This window comes from Mobula hypostoma, chromosome 3 (assembly GCF_963921235.1).
Source record: "Mobula hypostoma chromosome 3, sMobHyp1.1, whole genome shotgun sequence".
In the NCBI taxonomy this organism is placed as follows: domain Eukaryota; kingdom Metazoa; phylum Chordata; class Chondrichthyes; order Myliobatiformes; family Myliobatidae; genus Mobula; species Mobula hypostoma.
Genome location: NC_086099.1, coordinates 182,132,728 through 182,152,147, shown reverse-complemented (window position 1 = coordinate 182,152,147; position 19,420 = coordinate 182,132,728). Strand labels below are relative to the sequence as shown.

Here is a 19,420-nt window from a genome sequence, read left to right as displayed (position 1 = left end):
CGAATATACCATTGTTGATGGAATCAATTTGATTGTGTTAGTAGAGAAGGGGGAAAAGATAGATATAGCTTTGACCTTCAAACCAGATCAATAGAACTAACATTGGCATCAGATGAAATTTAGCTCCAGATCAATAAATACAATATTTGAAACCACAGCATTCCTTACTCCTTTATCATCTCATTTCAGATATTAATCTTTTAGACATGGCTTCATCCTTTAGGCTTAAATGAAGTGAATCAACTACTATTCATGATGGAGACACTGATTCAGCATTCCGATTGTAGATAATGGTGAATAAAGATTCAGAACAAATATAAAAGTTCGTAAATAGCTAACCATAACTGTAATCATTGAAAACACCCACATGAGGCACCGCCTCTGGAAGTCAACCTCTTTCATCAGGATTCCCACTATTCAGTGACAGGAAATGAAGAGGAGGCTTGACCTAAAAGCAGAGCAGTGGAGATAATACTTTACAGATAAACTCTAAAATAACAAGCCATGAGGGACCACAAAAACAAGGGAGAACAGATACTTAAAATGACAAGGCAACAAGGCTAGGAGCAACTGATTGAATCTGGCTGGTTCGATGGGTGAACAAATGACTCTGGATGAGAGATGGGTTTAAATAGGTTGCAGGTGATGAGTTGGAAACAAATTTCACATGACTCCTGTTAGTTGGGTGGAGGTTGGGAGGTACCTGCCTGTGCAGAACCCCCTCCCCCATCAATCCTACAGCCAGCACCCCATTGGTTCAGGAGATCTGGTGGAACTTTTCGAAGAGCTTTGAATCCAAGATGAAAGTGGAGTTCAAATTCACTGAGGGAGCAGTAGGCTTATCAGAAGAGGGAGTTGAATTGTGGGCCCTGTTCTGACATAATATCCTGAGGGAAACCCTAGAGACAAACTTTGTGTTGGACAGCATGTTCAACATCTTAATAGCCGACAGAAGTTTGAGAAGGGTAATGAAGTGGGTTGCCTTGGAGAACTGGCCCACCACTGTCAGGACCATCGGAAGGTGACAATTCCCTGATGAAATCCATAGCAATGTGGGACCATGGTGCCAAGGAACCAGTAGGGGCTGCAGGAGCTCAGAGAACTGCTGGATGGAGCCACTGAGTGCAGGCGGCAACAAACTGACATACATCTACAATTATTGTGATCCACCAGAACTGGCATTTTAGAAAATCCAGAATCCATCATGCACTTGGATGGCCAAACAAGGGTGAGGAGCAAGCCCACTACAGTGCCTCAGAGCGCATGGCTGCTGGCACATGCATACAGTTGTTAGGTGTGTCAGCTGGAGCAGGATTGTGCTGTAGGGCCTAGCAGATCTTGTTCTCAAGGTCCCAGATGATTGAGTCAAGAATCTGCAAGGATGGAATAAAGGGCTGAGGCTTAATCTCCATTTCCACTAGTTTGAACTGTTGTGATAAGGCATTTGTCGTGGTGTTTTGGAGCTAGGTCAATAGGAGATGGTGAAGTTGAATTACTCGAAGAAAAGGGCCTAGCGAGCTTGACATGGGTTGAGTTGGTGAGTCTGTTGAATTGATATGAGGCTCAATGCAGATCAGGAATGGCTCCAGATTTCCCCATTAGCCAATGCCTCTATTACTCCCAGTTAACGGAGAGCAGCTCCCTGTCTTCTACTCCAGAACGGTGCTGAACTTGCATGAGAAGGCAGCACAATGATGTGTCTTCCTATCGAGTCCTTGCTGGGAGAGGGTAGCTGCAGTGCCCAAATCAGATGCATCCATCTCTACCAAAAAAGTTTTGGAGGGCTTCAGGTGGCAGAGAATGGGAATGGTGGTGAAGCATCTCTTGAGCTCCTTGAAAGCATGGTCCATGGCAGCAGACCAGGTTATCCGTGAAGTAGGTGACCTGGTGAGGGAGGTGAGAGGAGCAGTGATTTGGCTGTAGTTCCTGATGAAACAGCAACAAAGGTTGTAGAAGCCCAAGAAACAAAGGAGCTGTTTGAGGAAGCAGAGCCAGGGCCAATCAACGACAGCATGCACTTTCTCTGGGTCCATGGTTATGCCTTGCGGTAAAAGGACATAACCCAGGAAGAAAATGACTAGGCTGTGGAGCTGCCATTTTTCTAACTTTTAGTATAGCTAGTTTTCAAGGAGATGCTGAAAGACTGAACAGACTTGACAAACACAATCCTGGGGATCATTGGCGATCAGAAGGATGTCGTTGGTGTAGATGAACACATACCCGTGTAGCATGTCACGGAGGATCTTGTTGATGAAGATTTGTAAAATGGCTGGATTACTGGAAGGGCTGAAAGGCATAACTATGTATCTGTAGGGGCCAGTGGGTGTTTTGAACACTGTCTTCCACTCATGCCCATGGTGGATATGGATCAGGTCGTATGTGGTTTGTCGATCCAGTTCGATGAAGATCTGGGCCTCGCAGAGTATTTTGAATGGGCTGTCCTTCAATGGGAGAGAGTAGCAGTTCTTAATGCTAATTTTGTTGAGTCCACAGTAGTCAATGTAGGACTAGGACCCACATTTTTCTTCTTGACAAAGAAGAACCCTGCACTAGCTGGGGGTGAGGGACTGCGATGGTCAATGAGGTAGCGCTTCAGCGATATAGTTATTCATAGCTTGGTTCTCAGGAGGGCAGAGGGAGAATAGATGACTTTGGGAAGGGGTGGTACCTGGGAAGAGATCGATCATGCAGGTCATGTGATGTGTGAGGTGGCAGGGTGCTGGCTTCCCATTAACTGAAGGTGATCGCTAAGTTGTGGCATTCTTGTGGGAGTTTGATGAGGTTGAGCTTCCTCTATCTCCACAGAGTTATGGGGTGATGTCAGCTGAGGCTGCAGGCAGGTGGGTCCTGAACTTGGCAGTGATCTAGATCATCAGTTGAAGTAAGGGTTATAAATGGAGAGCCAGTGGTAAGCCAAGATGAGAGGCGTGTTGGGTGAGTTGATCAGGAGGAACTGGATGGACTCATGGTGTTCTTCAAAGACTATGAGCACAGGCCATGTATGCAGTTTGACTCCAAGGAACCACATGGGACGATCGTCAATGGCCATGCCATGATGCAGTAGGAGTGAGAGGCAGCCTTGGTCCAAGCTGTGCACACAGAATCCCGTCTAGAAATTTGCCTGCTGCACCCGAACCTGCCAGAGTCTCCTGTGTACATAGAGCCACTGGAGAGTGCAGAGAACAGAGAGAGCGAGTTAGGCAATGGTGCTGGACAACAGGCCGGGAGAAGCTTACCAGATAGAAGGCCCCTCATCTCTACCTGGTGACGCTATCCAGAATGCAATGGGCATTTGATGCATGAGAGATCAGGGGCTCCACAGTAAGTGCATAAGTTGTTTCTCCACTGATGCTCATGCTCTTGGGGGGGAGGGGGTGGGTGATGTTGGTGGGTAAGTGGTCTCTCCCTAACTGCCTGTGCTGGAAGCCTTGAGCTACTTCAGTGACAGATCACTGTAAACCACTTCTTGCTCTATCATGGTTGCTTCTCATTGTGAGTTATTCTGCACTAATGGTTCGGGTTTCACAAACTTAGTTTTCTTTGCTGTCTTGTACGATTTATGTATAACTTACATTGTTGTCTAAATCTACATGTCAGGTTTACAACTGTACCTGTATCTCACTGCACTTGTGCATATGATAATAAACTTGCCTTGTCTTGAGTTGATCATATTTTGTCAGAAATGTGATCTTATTTACCTCAGCTGGGTTCTACTTCTCCACCAGAATTATCCAGTGTCAAGTTGTAAGTAATTGCTTACTAGAGATATACTAAACCTGGACCTGGTACAATAATTCTTCACAATAATATTTATATGATGGGTCCAGGACAGGTCCTCTGAGATAGTGACACCCAGGAATTTAAAGTAACTGACCCTTTCCACCTCTGATCCTCTGATGATTACTGGCTCATGGACCTCTGGTTTCCCTCTCCTGAAATCAGCAATCAGTTTCTTGGTCTTATTGACATTGAGTGAGAGGTTGTTGTTTTGAGGGGATGATGGTGTTAAATGCAGAGCTATAATCAATTAGGAGCATCCTGACGTATGCATCTTTGCTGTCCAGATGTTCCAGGGTTGTGTGAAGAGCCAATGAGATGGCATCTGCTGTAGACTTGTTGCTTCAGTACGCAAATTGGAGTGGATCCAAGTCATCATTCAGACAGGAGCTGATATGCTTCAACACCAGCCTCTCAATATACTTCATCACTGTGGGTGTAAGTCGCACTGGGCGATAGCCATTTGGACAGGTTACCATGCTCTGCTTGGGCACAGGTATGAATGAAGCCTGCTTGAAGCAGGTAGGTACCACACTGCTGGAGTGAGAGGCTGAAGATATCTGTGAACATACCAGCCAGTTGGGTTGGCACAGGTCTTCAGTACTCGGCCAGCAGCAGATGTGTTCCTTGGATTCACTCCCCTGAAGGCAGCCCACACATCATCTTCAGATACTGAGACCAAAGGATCATCAGGAGGCATGGGAGTGTGTGATAATTTCTCCCCTGTTCTAAGTGGTCAAAATGAGCATAGAAAACATTGAGCTCATCTGGAAGTGAAGCCCTGCTGTCCCCAATGTCGCAAGTTTTGCTTTGTAGGAGGTTACAGCATCCAAACCCTGCCACAACTGTTGAACATTCCTTGTTGATTCCAGTCTAGTCCAGAATCTCCATCTCGCCCATGCAATGGCTTTCCGGAGTTTATACCTGCACCTCTTGTAGCATTCTTGATCTCTAGACTTGAATGCCTTTGGTCTGACTCCCAGCTGGTTCCGGATTTCATTATTCATCCAGGGCTTCTGACTGGGGAAAACCCTGAATGATTTTGTGGAGACACACTCATCCACAGCTGTTTTAATAAAATCTGTAATAACCCTGGTGTAGTCATTCAGATTCTCAAATGAGTTCTTGAACGTGGCCCAGTCCACTGACTCAAGGCAATCCTGCAACTGTTCCTTAGCCTCCTGCGACCACCTCTTGGCAAAGCCCTCCCAACCATTAAGCACATCTACATGAAACATTGCAGCATCCATCATCAAAGATCCTCACCACCCAGGTCATGCTCTCTTCTTGCTGTTGCCATCAGGTAGAAGTTATAGGTGTCTCAGGACTCGCTTCACCAGGTTCTAGAACAGTTAATGCCCCTCAAACATCAGGCTCTTGAAGAAAAGGGGATAGCTACATTCATTTAAGGACATTGTTATATTGCTATTTCATGCTTGCTATTTATTGCTATTTATTTATATCTGCATTTGCACAGTTTGTTTTACAGTTTATAGTTAACTGTTCTACAGATTTGCTAAGTATCCCACAGAAAAAGAATCTCAGGGTTGTATGTGGTGACGTGTATGTACTCTGATAATAAATTTTACTTTGAACTTTGAATTTCAAATAAGTAAGCACATTTAAAATTAACACATTGCAATGTAACTGACAAAGAAGTTACAAACTGGATTTGAAAGGAATTTGGAAGAGAAGTCCAAAGGGATGTTTGCTGCTTGTTCACAGATTTGTTGGAATGATGTGGAAGGGAATGGTTCTGTTTGAGCTTCTATAAAAATCCATTATTTTCAGTATTTAAGTCAGATTTGCAAATGCTGCAAGTTCCTGTGTTCGTGTTTTCATTATTAAAGAATCCACGGGCACCTCAACTGTATTTTTCTAGACCCTCTGAACTAACTCAGCAAGCCATCGTGTTTCATAGGAATCCTGTAAGGACTGATGGGAGTCATCCATGCTACCTTCTCAGAATGACTGGGCACTGGCACGTAGATGTTGCTTTTACCAGTGAGAATGAATGGCAGTAGTTAAATTTCTCAGCCTTTAACTCAGATCATATTAATGAACTATCAGATTCAGATTCATTTATTGATCACATTCACATTGAAACACACATTGAAATGTGTCATTTGTGTTAACAACTAACACAACCCAAGGATGTGCTGGGGGCAGCCCGCAAGTTGATGATTTGATGTCTAAATTTCCTGGCTGATATTATATAGTCTTAGTTCATTCCAAGGAAGTACACAATTTATTTCCATTTTTTATTAATTGTCAAATGCCAAACCAACTTTTAGGAAACAGAAATAATGCTTCACTGCTATAAAATTTAAAATATTGTTTGTCAATAAAAATATCCAATAGGTCTTGTTTAGTTGGCAATAAAAGGGAACAAGATTTAATTTTTAAAAATGCACAGAGGTGCTGATTAATTGAAGAGGTTGAAATGTTGACAACATTTTAAAAGCTAATTGTATCTACTTAATAACAAGACACTGTGGGCTGACAGAATTTTAAAAAACCTTAAACACATGTGAGAATTATTCAAACAAACTCTCCATGATTTTCATAAGGAGACACAAGTATGCCCAAATATTGGTGAGAAGATTCTAGCCCACTTTAAATTTCTGTTGAAAATAATGATTTGCCTTTGCTATTTTAATATTTTTCCAATGTTAAAGATAATCCCTAATTAATTTTGATTACTATCTCTTCAGTTAATATCTCAGAAATGCATATTTTTCATGCTCATTATTGGCTTAAATTAGGAGGTTAGTAATCACAACACAAGATTTAGCTATAGAAAGAGAGAAGTAGTAAACCAAAGTGAAAATATTCCAGTGAAAGAAGCTGAATTTCAGTGGGGTAAAAATGGATCTGGTCCAGGTAAACTGAAACCAGAAGCTGGCCACTTAATGACGGATTGTTCAACTATGGGTAAGGCTCATTTTCATGAGAAACAAGGGAAAGACAAAAAAATTCCTGAGCTCCCTGGATGATGAAGAAACTACAGAGAAAGATAAAATGAAAGAACGGACGGCTGCTGAAATGTTGCTAGGCTACAAGTATCGAGTTGTAAATACCTGTGAGAACCAGATTGATTACAAAAGGATCAGTGAAGAAGTGAAAAGTAAAATAGGAGAGGTAGAGTATACAAGACAAAGATTAACTGCCAACCTAAATAGAACCTCAGTAGTATTTCCTGGGCATGCAAATGGTCAAATGGAAGTACTTGGAGGATTTTGAGTTATTTAGGTAAAAATGGGCACTTTCACACAATGCTGAGGGTAATGTTAAAGTTCTAAATATCCGCAATGCTTCAATTGTACTCAAGAAAGAGGATGGTTCTAAGTATTGCAAGATGAAGTATATGAGACACTACACACATTAGGAATTAGTACCAAGTATTGGAACTAATGTCTAATCTTAAAATAGATAAGTCACCAGCTGACTTTCTGAGAATGATTCCTGGAATGAACAACTACAGTTACAAGGTTTGATTCAAGGGCTGTGGGTGTTTTCTTTGAAGGAGAAATTGCTGAAGAAGATGTGACAGATAAATAATGAGTCTGGAGTGGAGAGTGGGAGGCCGTTTCTATTCATGAAGTAGTTGAGAATGATTGATCACAGAGAGAAAATAAAATGGAAAGAAATTAATACTGACCAAAGGAAATATATTTGTCCTACAATCTATGGATTCACTTTCAAGGACTCTTCATCTCATGTTCTCAATAATTATTGCTTATTTATTTACTTTATTTCTTGTATTTTTTTGTATTTGCACAGTTTGTTGTCTTTTGCACACTGGTTGTAAGCCCAGTTGGTGTGGCCATTCATTGATCCTGTTATGGTTATTGGATTTCTTGTATTCCCGCAAGAAAATGAATCTCCGGTTTGTAAAGAGTGACATACATATCCTTTGATAATAAATTTACTTTGTACTTTTGAAGTTCATGAAGTGGTGGTGATCACCTTACTTAATGGAAGTTCAGGCATATGGGACTGAATAGCTTCAAGACTTTGTGTTTTTTAAAAATGTTCTTGTGTTTTAATGAAAGAGTCATGGGGGAGAATTGGTGAGGAGAATGAAAGAGAGGGAACAAATACCATAGTAGGAAGCAGTAGAGACTGAGAGGGGAAGATGCAACGAGGAGGTGAAGACAGGTTTGAGCAATGCAGTGAAACATTCTCTATGGGGTAGAGGGTGAAGGCAAGTGAAGCAGTGAATAGAAAAAGTTGCGCTGCTGAAATTGCAGAAGCAGTGGTTGGCATCAGACCAAGCGTTTCCTTCTATCTCACAGCTCCATGTTTATTTAAGTATTATTAAAATACTTATCAGCCTCCGGAAAAGGATTACTTTGCATGAGGGCCTGTAACTGCATATTTCTATTATACAGAAGCCAATGGTCTTATAGGTTTAATTCACCAAAGTTGCTCTTTCTTTCCCTCTGCCTTTGCAGAACAATGCCCCAGTGTGGTGGAATTAGAGTGAGAAGGAACGCTGTAAATCCTCCATTTCGGGGAATCAGCCCGTTAGGTGGGGGCTCAGTACAGGGGAATCATCATTGGCCATTGGTACAGGTAGAGCAGGCCCTCACTGATGGGTTGAGTGTCACAACAGGGTATCAGAGAGGCAAAGCTGAAATGTAGAGGAGAAAGGAATCAGGGTCACTTAGAGGGAAAGAGATTGGGGGAGCCCAGAGTGAGCTGCAGTACAAGATAAGTTTTATAAACTTAAGTAAACCAGGCTGAATGGATTCTCACATGCCAAATTCCAAGGTACCTATGAGGCAGGAGTGCATGGAATTAATTTTATTTCCTGATGCTTAGTAGGTTAATTGACTATAAATTGCCCCTAAGCTGTAGGAGAGCGTAGAATCCAGGAGGAGAATAAAACGGTGAACACAAGAGATTCTGTAGCAATCCAGAGCAACACACACAAAATGCTGGAGGAATAGAGAAATTCAGAAAGCTCCCCTTCCTTTCCAGTCTTGATGAATATTCTCAGCCTGAAAATTTGACTGTTTATTAACCTCCGTAGATGCTGTCTTACCTGCTGAGTTCCTCCAGCTTGTGTGTTGTGGACAATCATATGGGAATAGTAACAGTAACAGGTGTTTGATGGTCAGCACAGAATCAGCAGGCCGAAGGGTCTGTTCCAGAGCATATGATTCTAAAACAAACTGCCTTGTGGAACCAATCAACACTTACAACATCGTAATTGGAGCACTAGATAAATCTCCGGTAGGTGCAATGCACATTTTCGATATGGTTGTCATGAAACAATGCAGTTTAATGTGGTTTTTTTTTTGCTGGCTTCCCGTGCTTATTTATACAGTATATTCCCCAAAACCATTCTCTTTCTTACCTCAATAAGAACTCTTATAAGGCCTGTAGCCTTCTGTGACATGTAATACCAGAATGACAGAGTGCATTTAGCGCTTGATTCCTTCCATACTGAGCTCCGCAGATGGACTTTGTCACCCCTCAGGCCTCCAGGAATAGCTTCAAGATACAGAAAGTGACCTGCAAAGAGCACATTTTTTTTTTGGTCAGTTAGGAGACTGACATGCCAATATTGGTCAGCAAAGTACTAGTTTCACTTATTTTTGGGACACAAAGATTTTTTTGTTCCATTTATCTACATGTGTGCCTCGTGTTAAATACTTCAAACAAAAATGCAGAATTTGATCAGTAGTGCTTGGAACAGCATTAGAGTGGTTCACATTTGGAAGGAACTGCTGAAACAGTACTTCACAGTTCATGAGTCTCATGGCAGTGCTCGAGCCGAATCCTCATGCTTAAAGATGTTTTCCCATTAAAAGTTACAAACTTACTGCTGTATGCCACGCAAGCTAAATAATCAGACACTCCGCAAAGTTGCCAATTTATTCTGCCAGACATTATGAAAACTGAACACAATTTGTACCTTTCTCTCACCATTTTTCACCTATTTGTTCTGCTCTTACAACTGGTCTCATAAGCTTCACTGTGGAAGAGATTCCCAAGCGAAGCAGAGAAATATGACCAAGGTTACCTGGTAAGAAGAAATATCTAATCTATGTTGCCTCTGCTCCAGGAACTCTCCTTTATATGGTGGAATGAAAGTGACAGGTTCAGACAGTGTCAGAGAAAAGTGATGAATTTTGCAGGAATGTGTGACAGTATTTCATTCATATCTAATTTGAGTGGAGGGATCATCATCCTTTCATCAGTTATTTCCCATTATGAACCTTGAAACACTCAATTGCTGTTAGACTTAACATGAACCACATTCGGACTTCTGAGGGTGAAATCCCTTTGATGAATGCTGAATAAAAGGAGCCTTTATTCATTCTTAAATTTACGTGCCTCAACATAATTTCCTTTCTATTGAACAACCTGTGCAATATGTTTCTGTGTACATGATTTGCCAGATGCTGTGACTATGACAACGATCAACCACTCTGATGCTATGAAACAGTCCGAAACATTCAAGAACTCTACTTGCAGACAGAAACTGATTCGAAGAAAGTCTGTCTTGTGCTGAGTTTGGAATTATTTCGATAAGATGCCGCTTATCCAAAAGTACAAAAAAAATTCCTTCAAATCACTACTGATGTATGTTCAGGGAATAATTTATAGAAGTATTATATTCAGACTTGCAAACTAGCGCCCCAAAATATGAGGGGACTTTATGCATCATCTACTTGGGGTTGTAGTGTAAAGTGAGCGGCTTGATTTGAATTCAGATTTCTGATGAAAGTGATCTTTTTGTTGGAAAGTCCCTTGGGGCTTCTGCCCTCAGTGTCGCCTCCTCTGCTCAAATGGAAGATGAGAGAAAATGGGTAATGTACAGAACTACCCACCAATATATGTGATTTTCAAAGTACTCTTGTTTTTGCAAATCTCCAAACACCAACTCAGAGACCCTAGGTGTTAGGCGTCCAAGTTACCCTTCCTCTGGCACCTGCTGCTGCCTTCAACCGAAGGTTGTGCAGCTTGCAGATGATGACCACACAGCCTCTACACCTTGGCAGGTACCAGAAGATGAATCAAAACAGTGGAAACTCATGTCTGGAGGGTCTGTGGTGTTTTTAGCAATAACTCTAGTACCTGTTTAGATCTCATATCTGCAGTCAGTTGCTGTACTCAGAGATTGCAAAGGGGCCAAGAAAATGGAGAATAACCATTGTTCACCAGGATCTATTTCTTTGGCAACTGACTCACTCTGGGTGAAGAACATTTGTGTTACAGCTGAAAACATGCCATTTACTTTCAAGAAGTTCTTCACACGATCCAGGGTGACCTACACATTAAGGGTGTGGAAATCCTGCCTATTGAGGAAAATGTCTGGAAATTAATTTGACTTATTATTGTATTGGGATATACTACTGCGGAAATTAATAAAAACCATTATGAGAATGAATGTGGCCAGTAGCTGCTTGCACTCAGAGGAACACACACAAAATGCTGGAAGAACTCTGCAGGTCAGGCTTCATTTATGGAGGGGAATAAACAGTCAACATTTCAAGCCAAGACCCTTCATCAGGACCTCTCCAGCTTAACCACGTCTTTCCAATAACAGGGTGAGAAAATTATGTACAGTAATCCAAGGACAACCTCACAAATAACATACAACTGCAATATAATATCCCAACTACCATACTGAGTGCTTTAACTGATGTTGGCCAGAATGCTAAATACCTTTTTCATCATCCTGTCCAGCTGTGATGCTGCTTTCAATGAACTCTGCATTACTCTCCCAAGTGCCCTATCTTTCATAGTATAAGGCCAACATTGATCTGAATTTCCAAAATGCATCACTTCACGCTTATGTGTATTGAAATCTTTTTGCCACTCCTCACTGCACGTTCCTGACTGATCAAGATCCCCCTGTACTCTATAGATCTATATAATAATATAGAGCTTTGAGTTTCATTGTGTGTAGTGTGATAAGGCCCACTTCTATTTTGCAATTGACACAAGTTCAGGCAGAAATGATTGGTGATGCACTCTACTCTGAGTACAATTGAAATTTGCATGATTAGCTCATTTAAAATGGTTAGGCTCACATTGCCATGGACGTTATGGGCTGAGTAACTTTCTTCTGCACCATGAAGTTCAAGAAGTTCGAGGTTCCAATTATCTGCTGTCATAGTGATAAGAAGCAACAATCTAAATAATTAAGATTTGTTTACTCATTTCTTTCCTACACCTCATCCTGTTAGTCATCCCAATCATCACACACAATCTGAAGGCTGAAAGGATTGTTAGGCCTCAAGGGCTGGCTCACACATCATTTGGGTAGAAGACAAGAATATTCAACAGTCCTCCAAATGTTTACCTTCCTGTAGCTTCTATTCTCTACCCCATTTTAGCAACCAGACCAAGCACTGGGAACTAGAGTTAGGAATTGATGCCCTGTAGTATTGGGATAGAAAAAGAACATAGGAAATGGAGAAATTAAGAAATCTGCACCATACTGAAAATTCTCACATGAATAGCACACAGGAGAAAAGGCAACACATCCATTTAATTCACCTGGTCTTGCTTCTCGAGTGGAAAAATATCACGGCATATTAGACTCCTCTATTGTTAGAACCCACATCATAATGATGTTAAAATCTTTCTTTTGCCTGAATCTGCTTGAGAATCCTCAAGAAATTTACCCAGCATGTCAGAAGCATTTGAACCTGTTATATTGCTCATTGATTTTTTTTCATTCCGGAATAATTCTCTTCACTAACGATTAATTGGGATGTTGAAGTTTTCCCTCAATCATTTCAAGTGGTATAAATCCTTTCTGTTATATTTTTCTGTTCTTAAGAAATTATTGCTACATCCAAAAGAACAAGTATTATGTAGGAAAAGTAAAACTAACTAGAATATCACAAATTCATTTTAATTAAGAATGAAAAATTAACATTTCAGAAAGTAAACTAAAATGATCTTTAATTGTAACTTCAATCAATGATGCAAGGCTTTAGCCTTGGTTCTTACATAACGTGGAAACAGGTTTTTCCGCCCATTGAGTATTTGCTATCCATGAAATATAAATTTTCATTAATTCCACAATTATTTTCTCTAGAGGCCCATTACTACTTATTATGTAACTCTTTACCTTCACTCTTTCCTGATCTTTTTGTTGTAAATCCCCAACCTGCTGATCTCATCACCTGGCCCCACCCACCACAACCCATCTGTGACCTTCAAAACCCCTGACGGACCCAGCTTTTAGCAGTCCAATATGACCATCACCTGCCACCAATCAGTCCAATTCCCCAATCCACATCTGCTCAATCCCTCAATGAGCCTGCACTGGTTTGTCATACTCAATGAGGTGATGATGTTAAATTTTCTACCTCCCTGCCCAGCTCTGAACAGTATTCCTCTCTTGCTCCAGAGGCAGCCACAGTCCCAAGCCTTCCTGTTACAAAACAACAAAGGGAAGCAAACAACTGCAAAGCCACAGAGACTCCAAATAGTTCTAATGGCAAGCCCATGACTAAAATGGTCAAACACGCAACAATAAATTAGCACACACAAAATACTGAAGGAACTCCTCAGATCAGGCAGCATCTATGGAAATGAATTAACAGTTGACATTTCAGGTCTGAGAAGGAAGGGGGAGGATGCCAGATTATAAAGGTGGGGGGGGGGGAGGAGAAACAGCAAACTAAATAAAGCTCTAGGCCCATGACTTCACTAGATTAATCAAAATATTGATAATAACTTTGAAATAATTATTTCACACACTTGCCCCTCCATATTTCCATATGAAATATGAAACAGTATTAAACAAAATCCCAAGGCATTCTACAATATGTGAAGAGCAAGACGATAAGACGTGAGAGAATACGACCAATCAAGTGTGACAGTGGAAAAGTGTGTATCGAACCGGAGGAGAGAGCCGAGGTACTTAATAAATACTTTGCTTCAGTATTCAGTACAGAAAAGGATCTTGACAATTGTAGTGATGACTTGCAGCAGACTGAAATGCTTGAGCATGTAGATATTAAGAAAGAGGATATGCTGGAACATTTGGAAAGCATCAAATTGGATAAGTTACCGGGTCAGGAGGAGATGTACCCCAGGCTACTGTGGGAGGCAAGGGAGGAGATTACTGAGCCTCTGGTGATGATCTTTGCATCATCAATGGGGACAGGAGAGGTTCTGGAGGATTGGAGGTTTGCAGATGTTGTTCCCTTATTCAGGAAAGGGAGTAGAAATAGCCCAGGAAATTATAGACCAGTGAGTCTTACTTCAGTGGTTGGTAAATTGATGGAGAAGATCCTGAGAGGCAGGATTTATGAACATTTGGAGAGGCATAATATGATCAGGAATAGTCAGCATGGCTTTATGAAAGGCAGGTCATGCCTTATGAGCCTGATTGAATTTTTTGAGGACGTGACTAAACACATTGATGAAGGTAGAGCATTAGATGTAGTGTAGATGGATTTCTGTAGTGTAGTGTGGCGCGTGACCAAGTAGTTAGGGCATTGGGCTCACAATCTGAAGGTCGTGGGTTCGAGCCAAGGCAGCGTGTTGTGTCTTTGAGCAAGCACTTAACCACACACTGCTCCAGTCTACCCAGCTGAAAATGGGTATTGGCAAATGCGGGAGGTTAACCTCGCGATAGACTGGCATCCTATCCAGGGAGGAGTCTTGTACTCTCAGTCACTTCACGCCACAGAAACTGGCATAAGCACCGGCCTGATGGCCACAAAGGCTCGGCACAGACTTTGACTTTGATATGGATTTCAGCAAGGCATTTAATAAGGTACCCCATGCAAGTCTTATTGAGAAAGTAAGGAAGCATGGGATCCAAGGGGACATTGTTTTGTAGAACCAGAACTGGCTTGCCCACGGAAGGCAAAGAGTGGTTGTAGACGGGCTATATTCTACATGGAGGTCGACGAACAGTGGTGTGCATCAGGGATCTGTTCTGGGACCCCCACTCTTCGTGATTTTTATAAATGACCTGGATGAGGAAGTGGAGGGATGGGTTAGTAAATTTGCTGATGACACAAAGGTTGGGGGTGTTGTGGATAGTGTGGAGGGGTGTCAGAGGTTACAGCAGGACATTGATAGGATGGAAAACTGGGCTGAGAAGTGGCAGATGGCGTTCAACCCAGATAAGTGTGAGGTGGTTCATTTTGGTAGGTCAAATATGACGGCAGAATATAGTATTAATGATAAGACTTTTGGCAGTGTGGAGGATCAGAGGGATCTGGGGTCTGAGTTCATAGGAGACTCAAAGCTGCTGCGCAGGCTGACTCTGTGGTTAAGAAGGCATACGGTGCATTGGCCTTCATCAATCGTGGGTCTGAGTTTAAGAGCTGAGAGGTAATGTTGCAGCTATACAGGACCCTGGTGTGGAAACCATAGAAAGAGTGCAGAGGAGATTTACAAGGATGATGCCTAGTTTGGGGAGCATGCCTTATGAAATAAGTTGAGTGAACTCGGCCTATTCTCCTTGGAATGCCGAAGGATGAGAGGTGACCTGATAGGGGTGTACAAGATGATGAGAGGCATTGATTGTGTTGATAGCCAGAGGCTTCTTCCCAGGGCTGAAATGGCTAGCATGAGAGGGCACAGTTTTAAGGTGCTTGGAAGTATGTACACGGGAGATGTCAGGAGTAAATTTTTTTACGCAGAGAGTGGTGAGAGCGTGGAGTGGGCTGCCAGCGACGGTGGTGGAGGCAGAAATGATCAGGTCTTTTAAGAGACTCCTGGACAGGTACATGGAGCTTAGAAAAATAGAGGGCTATGGGTAACCCTAGGTAATTTCTAAGGTAAGGACATGTTTGGCACAGCTTTGTGGGCCGATGAGCCTGTATTGTGCTGTAGGTTTTCTATGTTTCTGTGTTTCTATTCAGTTCACTGAGTCTATGCCTGCTCAAAGAACAATCCCATTCCCCAAGACCTATACTTCCTACATTCTCGGCAATCTGCCCACCTCTACTGAAGGCAATTTAAAGTGGACCTTTAAACTGTGGACTTGCACATCTTTGTAAAATCTGGGGGAAATCTACATGGCCACAAGGAGAATGAGCAAATTCCATGCTGACAGCATAGGGGTCAGGATTGAACCCTAGTCGCTGGAGATGAATATCGGTAGTACCACCGATTGTGCTACTATACCAACCGACAAGTAAACCTGGAATATGTGTGGTCATTCATGGCAAGCAGAGTCACCAGTCAATCAGCCTGCACACTTCTGCAGATTTTCCGGCAGACGTCCAGCAAGGGGAGCATTAACAGTCACAGTCGTTTATTGGGAAGATCGGCACAGCAGCTCCACTCTAAATTCCCATTAATTTTGTCTTTTCTAAGATCAGGTTTATTGAGTTAAGAGGACTAACTTTAAACTTTCAATGCTCTTTTTTTTTAAGAAAAAGACAATTTTAAAACGTTCATATGTAACAAATGCTCTTTCAGTTCTTCCCTTCTTGCAATCCAATAACCCAAGTATTCTCTCCAGGTGGACCAGCAGTTTACTTGCATTTCTAGTCCAGTGCATTGCATTCAGTGTTCAGAGCATGACATCCTTGATAATGGAAAATCCAAAAGCAGTTTGTGTGATTGCTTTGCATAGGACTTGCATTCAGTGTCCCTCCAGTTTTGAGTTTTTCAACTCTTTATCACCTGGTACTTCTCTTTCCCATTCCATTTTCTGTCTGACTACCTGTCTCTGGCTTCTGGTACTGTAAAATAATTCCAATGCAGGCTCAAGGAACTACACCTCATCTTCTTCCGTCTGGGCATATTAATGTCACTAGACTTAAAACTGAGATCGCCAAATTTATGTAACTCACTGTTTCTTTCTACATTAGAACTCACCATTTCAACTCTAACTCATTCATCTGCGAGTTTTGCTCAGTTTATCTCGATCCATTTCTCACAGCTGTCCTAGCAGAGAGAAAAAAAACATGACACCCTCTACCTGGCGTATTAACCAAATCATGATTTTCCCCTCTATTCATCTCTTCTGCTACCTTCTCTGCAAATAAAAATTGTCATTTTTAAGAATTTTTAAAATTTAAATATTTATTTATTGAGATACAGCACAGGGTAGGCCCTCCGATCCTTTGAGCCACACTGTCCCGCAAGTTCCGATTTAACCCTAGCCTAATTACAGGACTATTTACAAAGACTAATTAACCTACCAACCAGTAAATCTTTGGACTGTGGGAGGAAGCTGAAGCACCCGGAGGAAGCCCATGTGGTCACAGAGAGACGCTACAAACTCCTTACAGACAGTGGCAGGCATTGATCCCGGATTGCTGGTACTACAAAGAATTGTGCTAACCACCTTAACTTTGTTTCCCTTTTGGCTGAAGCTGATTGATCTACTGACTATTGAATATTAAAAACTATCAATAGGATGTGGTACTGCAAGAAAGAGTGCAGAAGAGAGTCACTGCCATATTGCCCGGAATGGAAGGCTTTCATTATAAAGATAAATTGTATAAGGCTGTTCTCACTGGAGTATAACAGACCTTATATAGAGGTTTATAATATCATGAGGGGCATAGATAGGGTTGATAGTCACAGTTCTTTTCAAAGGAAGGGAAGTTAAAACTAGAGGACATAAAGGTACAGTGCGAAGGAAAAGATTTAAAGGGAGATCTGAGGGGCATGTTCTACCACACAGATTGGAGGGTATATAGAACAAACTGCCAGAGGAAGTGGTGGAGAGAGATATAATCAATTAATTAATAATTTGGATAAATACATTACGGGAGAGGAATGGAAGGCTGAATATGGATTGAATGTAGGAAAATGGGACCAGCAAAGAGAACCACCTTAGTTAGCATGGATAAGCCAGGTTGTAAGGGCTGTTCCCATGTTGTGTAACTCTGTGACTGTACACTCTTTTGCCTTTAACACTTACTTTAGTGTTGCTCCACCAAAAGGTTGAGATCGTTATACTACTGCTCCACTAATGAAAGAGGTGTGAACATCATTATACTATTGCAATCACAAGAAAAATCTTTCTGGGCTGTGATTTTGGTAGTTATTAAAATTAAAAAAATCAGTGCCTTTCAAATGTCCTTCCTTGCTTTTCCATTTCCCTTAATGGGCTATCCTGTATGTTAGCCAAATTGCAGCTATTTCTTCAATATAATGATGCAGGAAAGGAGGTGCTCAGAAGCCTTGGTGGTTTTATTGGTCTTTTATATTGCCCAAGGTTAAGAAGGAGGACTGCTGCCATATCTATTGTTTTCTCCTTGAAATTGTCATTGTGACATTCCAAGTTTCATGCTTTGCCTGTCTAAACTTTACTCGTGAGCCTCCTCAAAATAAACTCATCTTCCACAAGCTGTAAAAGCAACAAACCAAAGACCTCTGTTTCTTTATCTGAATTCTCTAAGTGTAGAAGGAAAGTAATAAAGTAAGTCCTTCTGTTGTATTTTAATGCACCTGTTAATGAGATATTTCATTAATTTTACTTCAATGAGTCCTGTATGTATTTGCCCCTTTTCAAAAGGCTAACCCGTCTCAAAAAATTATCTTTGACATTTTAGCTTTCCACAGTATATTCTACATTATGTACAGAGAACTGAGCCAAGGTATTTTCAGAGACAATGACATTAAATTTATAGAGTTTAGCATAGAAACTAGCCCTTTGGAACATGTCCAAACTGACTAAAGAGTATTTCTGAGTAAGTTCAGTTTGCCTGAATTTGGATCATATCCTTCTAAACCATTCCTCTTTGTAAATAATGTGCAATAATAATGTGCAACAGTTCCTAAGCACTAGAAGAGCATGTGACAGGTTCCAAGTTATTAATACAGCTGAGAATCCAGCTGAATATAGAAGAGTGAGAAGGGAAGTGAAAAAAATCAAATGAGAGAATCAATAAGAGGGAGAGAGTGTGAGAAAAGACAGGCCACAAACTTGAAAAGTAATCCACAAATATAATACAAGCATGTGAACAGGAAAGTGGTTGCAAGAGAAGTGGGATTGATCAGTGATTACAAGGAGAAGAACTTCTCACGGAAGCAGACTAATAAAATAGGTAATGCACAATGCTCTTCACAGAGGAAGAAGAGGCTGACAGAGTTTCAACAAAGGAATACATGGCTCGGTTACTAAATGGGCTAAAATCTTATAAAGGGGGCTTAGCAGAAAAAAAATAGGTTCACCTAAAGAGACAAGTTATCTGGTACAGATGGAAACAATTCACAATTCCTGGGGGAGTGAAGGAGGAAACTGGTGAGGCCCTGACAAGCCACTGAAACGTTTATAGATTTATGAGCAGTGTCTGAGGACTAGAAAATTACAGATGTAACAGTTATTGAAAAGTGAAACTGCACATGCTGTGAACCTAAACAACAACGGAAGATGCTGGAACTACTCAAGGTGGTTACATAGCAGTTTGCACAATTACCGATGAGGTTTTAATTCCTGCCGCTGTTCAGAAGAGGTTTGTACATTCTCCCTTTTCCTCTGGCTGCTCTGCTTTACTCCCACATTCCAGAGAAGTACAGTTACTGTTAGGGTTAGTAAGTTGCGGCCATGCTACGATGGTGCCAGAAGTGTGGCTGCCCCCATCACAATCCTTGCTGATTTGATTTGACACAAATGATACATTTCACTGGACGTTTCAATGAACATGTGACAAACAAAGCTAATCCTTATCTTTACATGTCTGGT

General features: G+C 41.5%; 1 protein-coding gene across 2 annotated transcripts in view; it reads right to left on the bottom strand.

Annotated features, from left to right (window-relative positions):
* malrd1 (MAM and LDL receptor class A domain containing 1) overlaps positions 1-19,420 on the bottom strand; it is a 392,346-nt gene that overhangs the window by 146,829 nt on the left and 226,097 nt on the right. For both annotated transcript variants that reach the window (XM_063044212.1, XM_063044213.1), the window contains one exon: positions 9,143-9,300. In XM_063044212.1, coding sequence (XP_062900282.1) covers positions 9,143-9,300 — 158 coding nt within the window. The remainder of the gene's footprint in view (positions 1-9,142; positions 9,301-19,420) is intronic.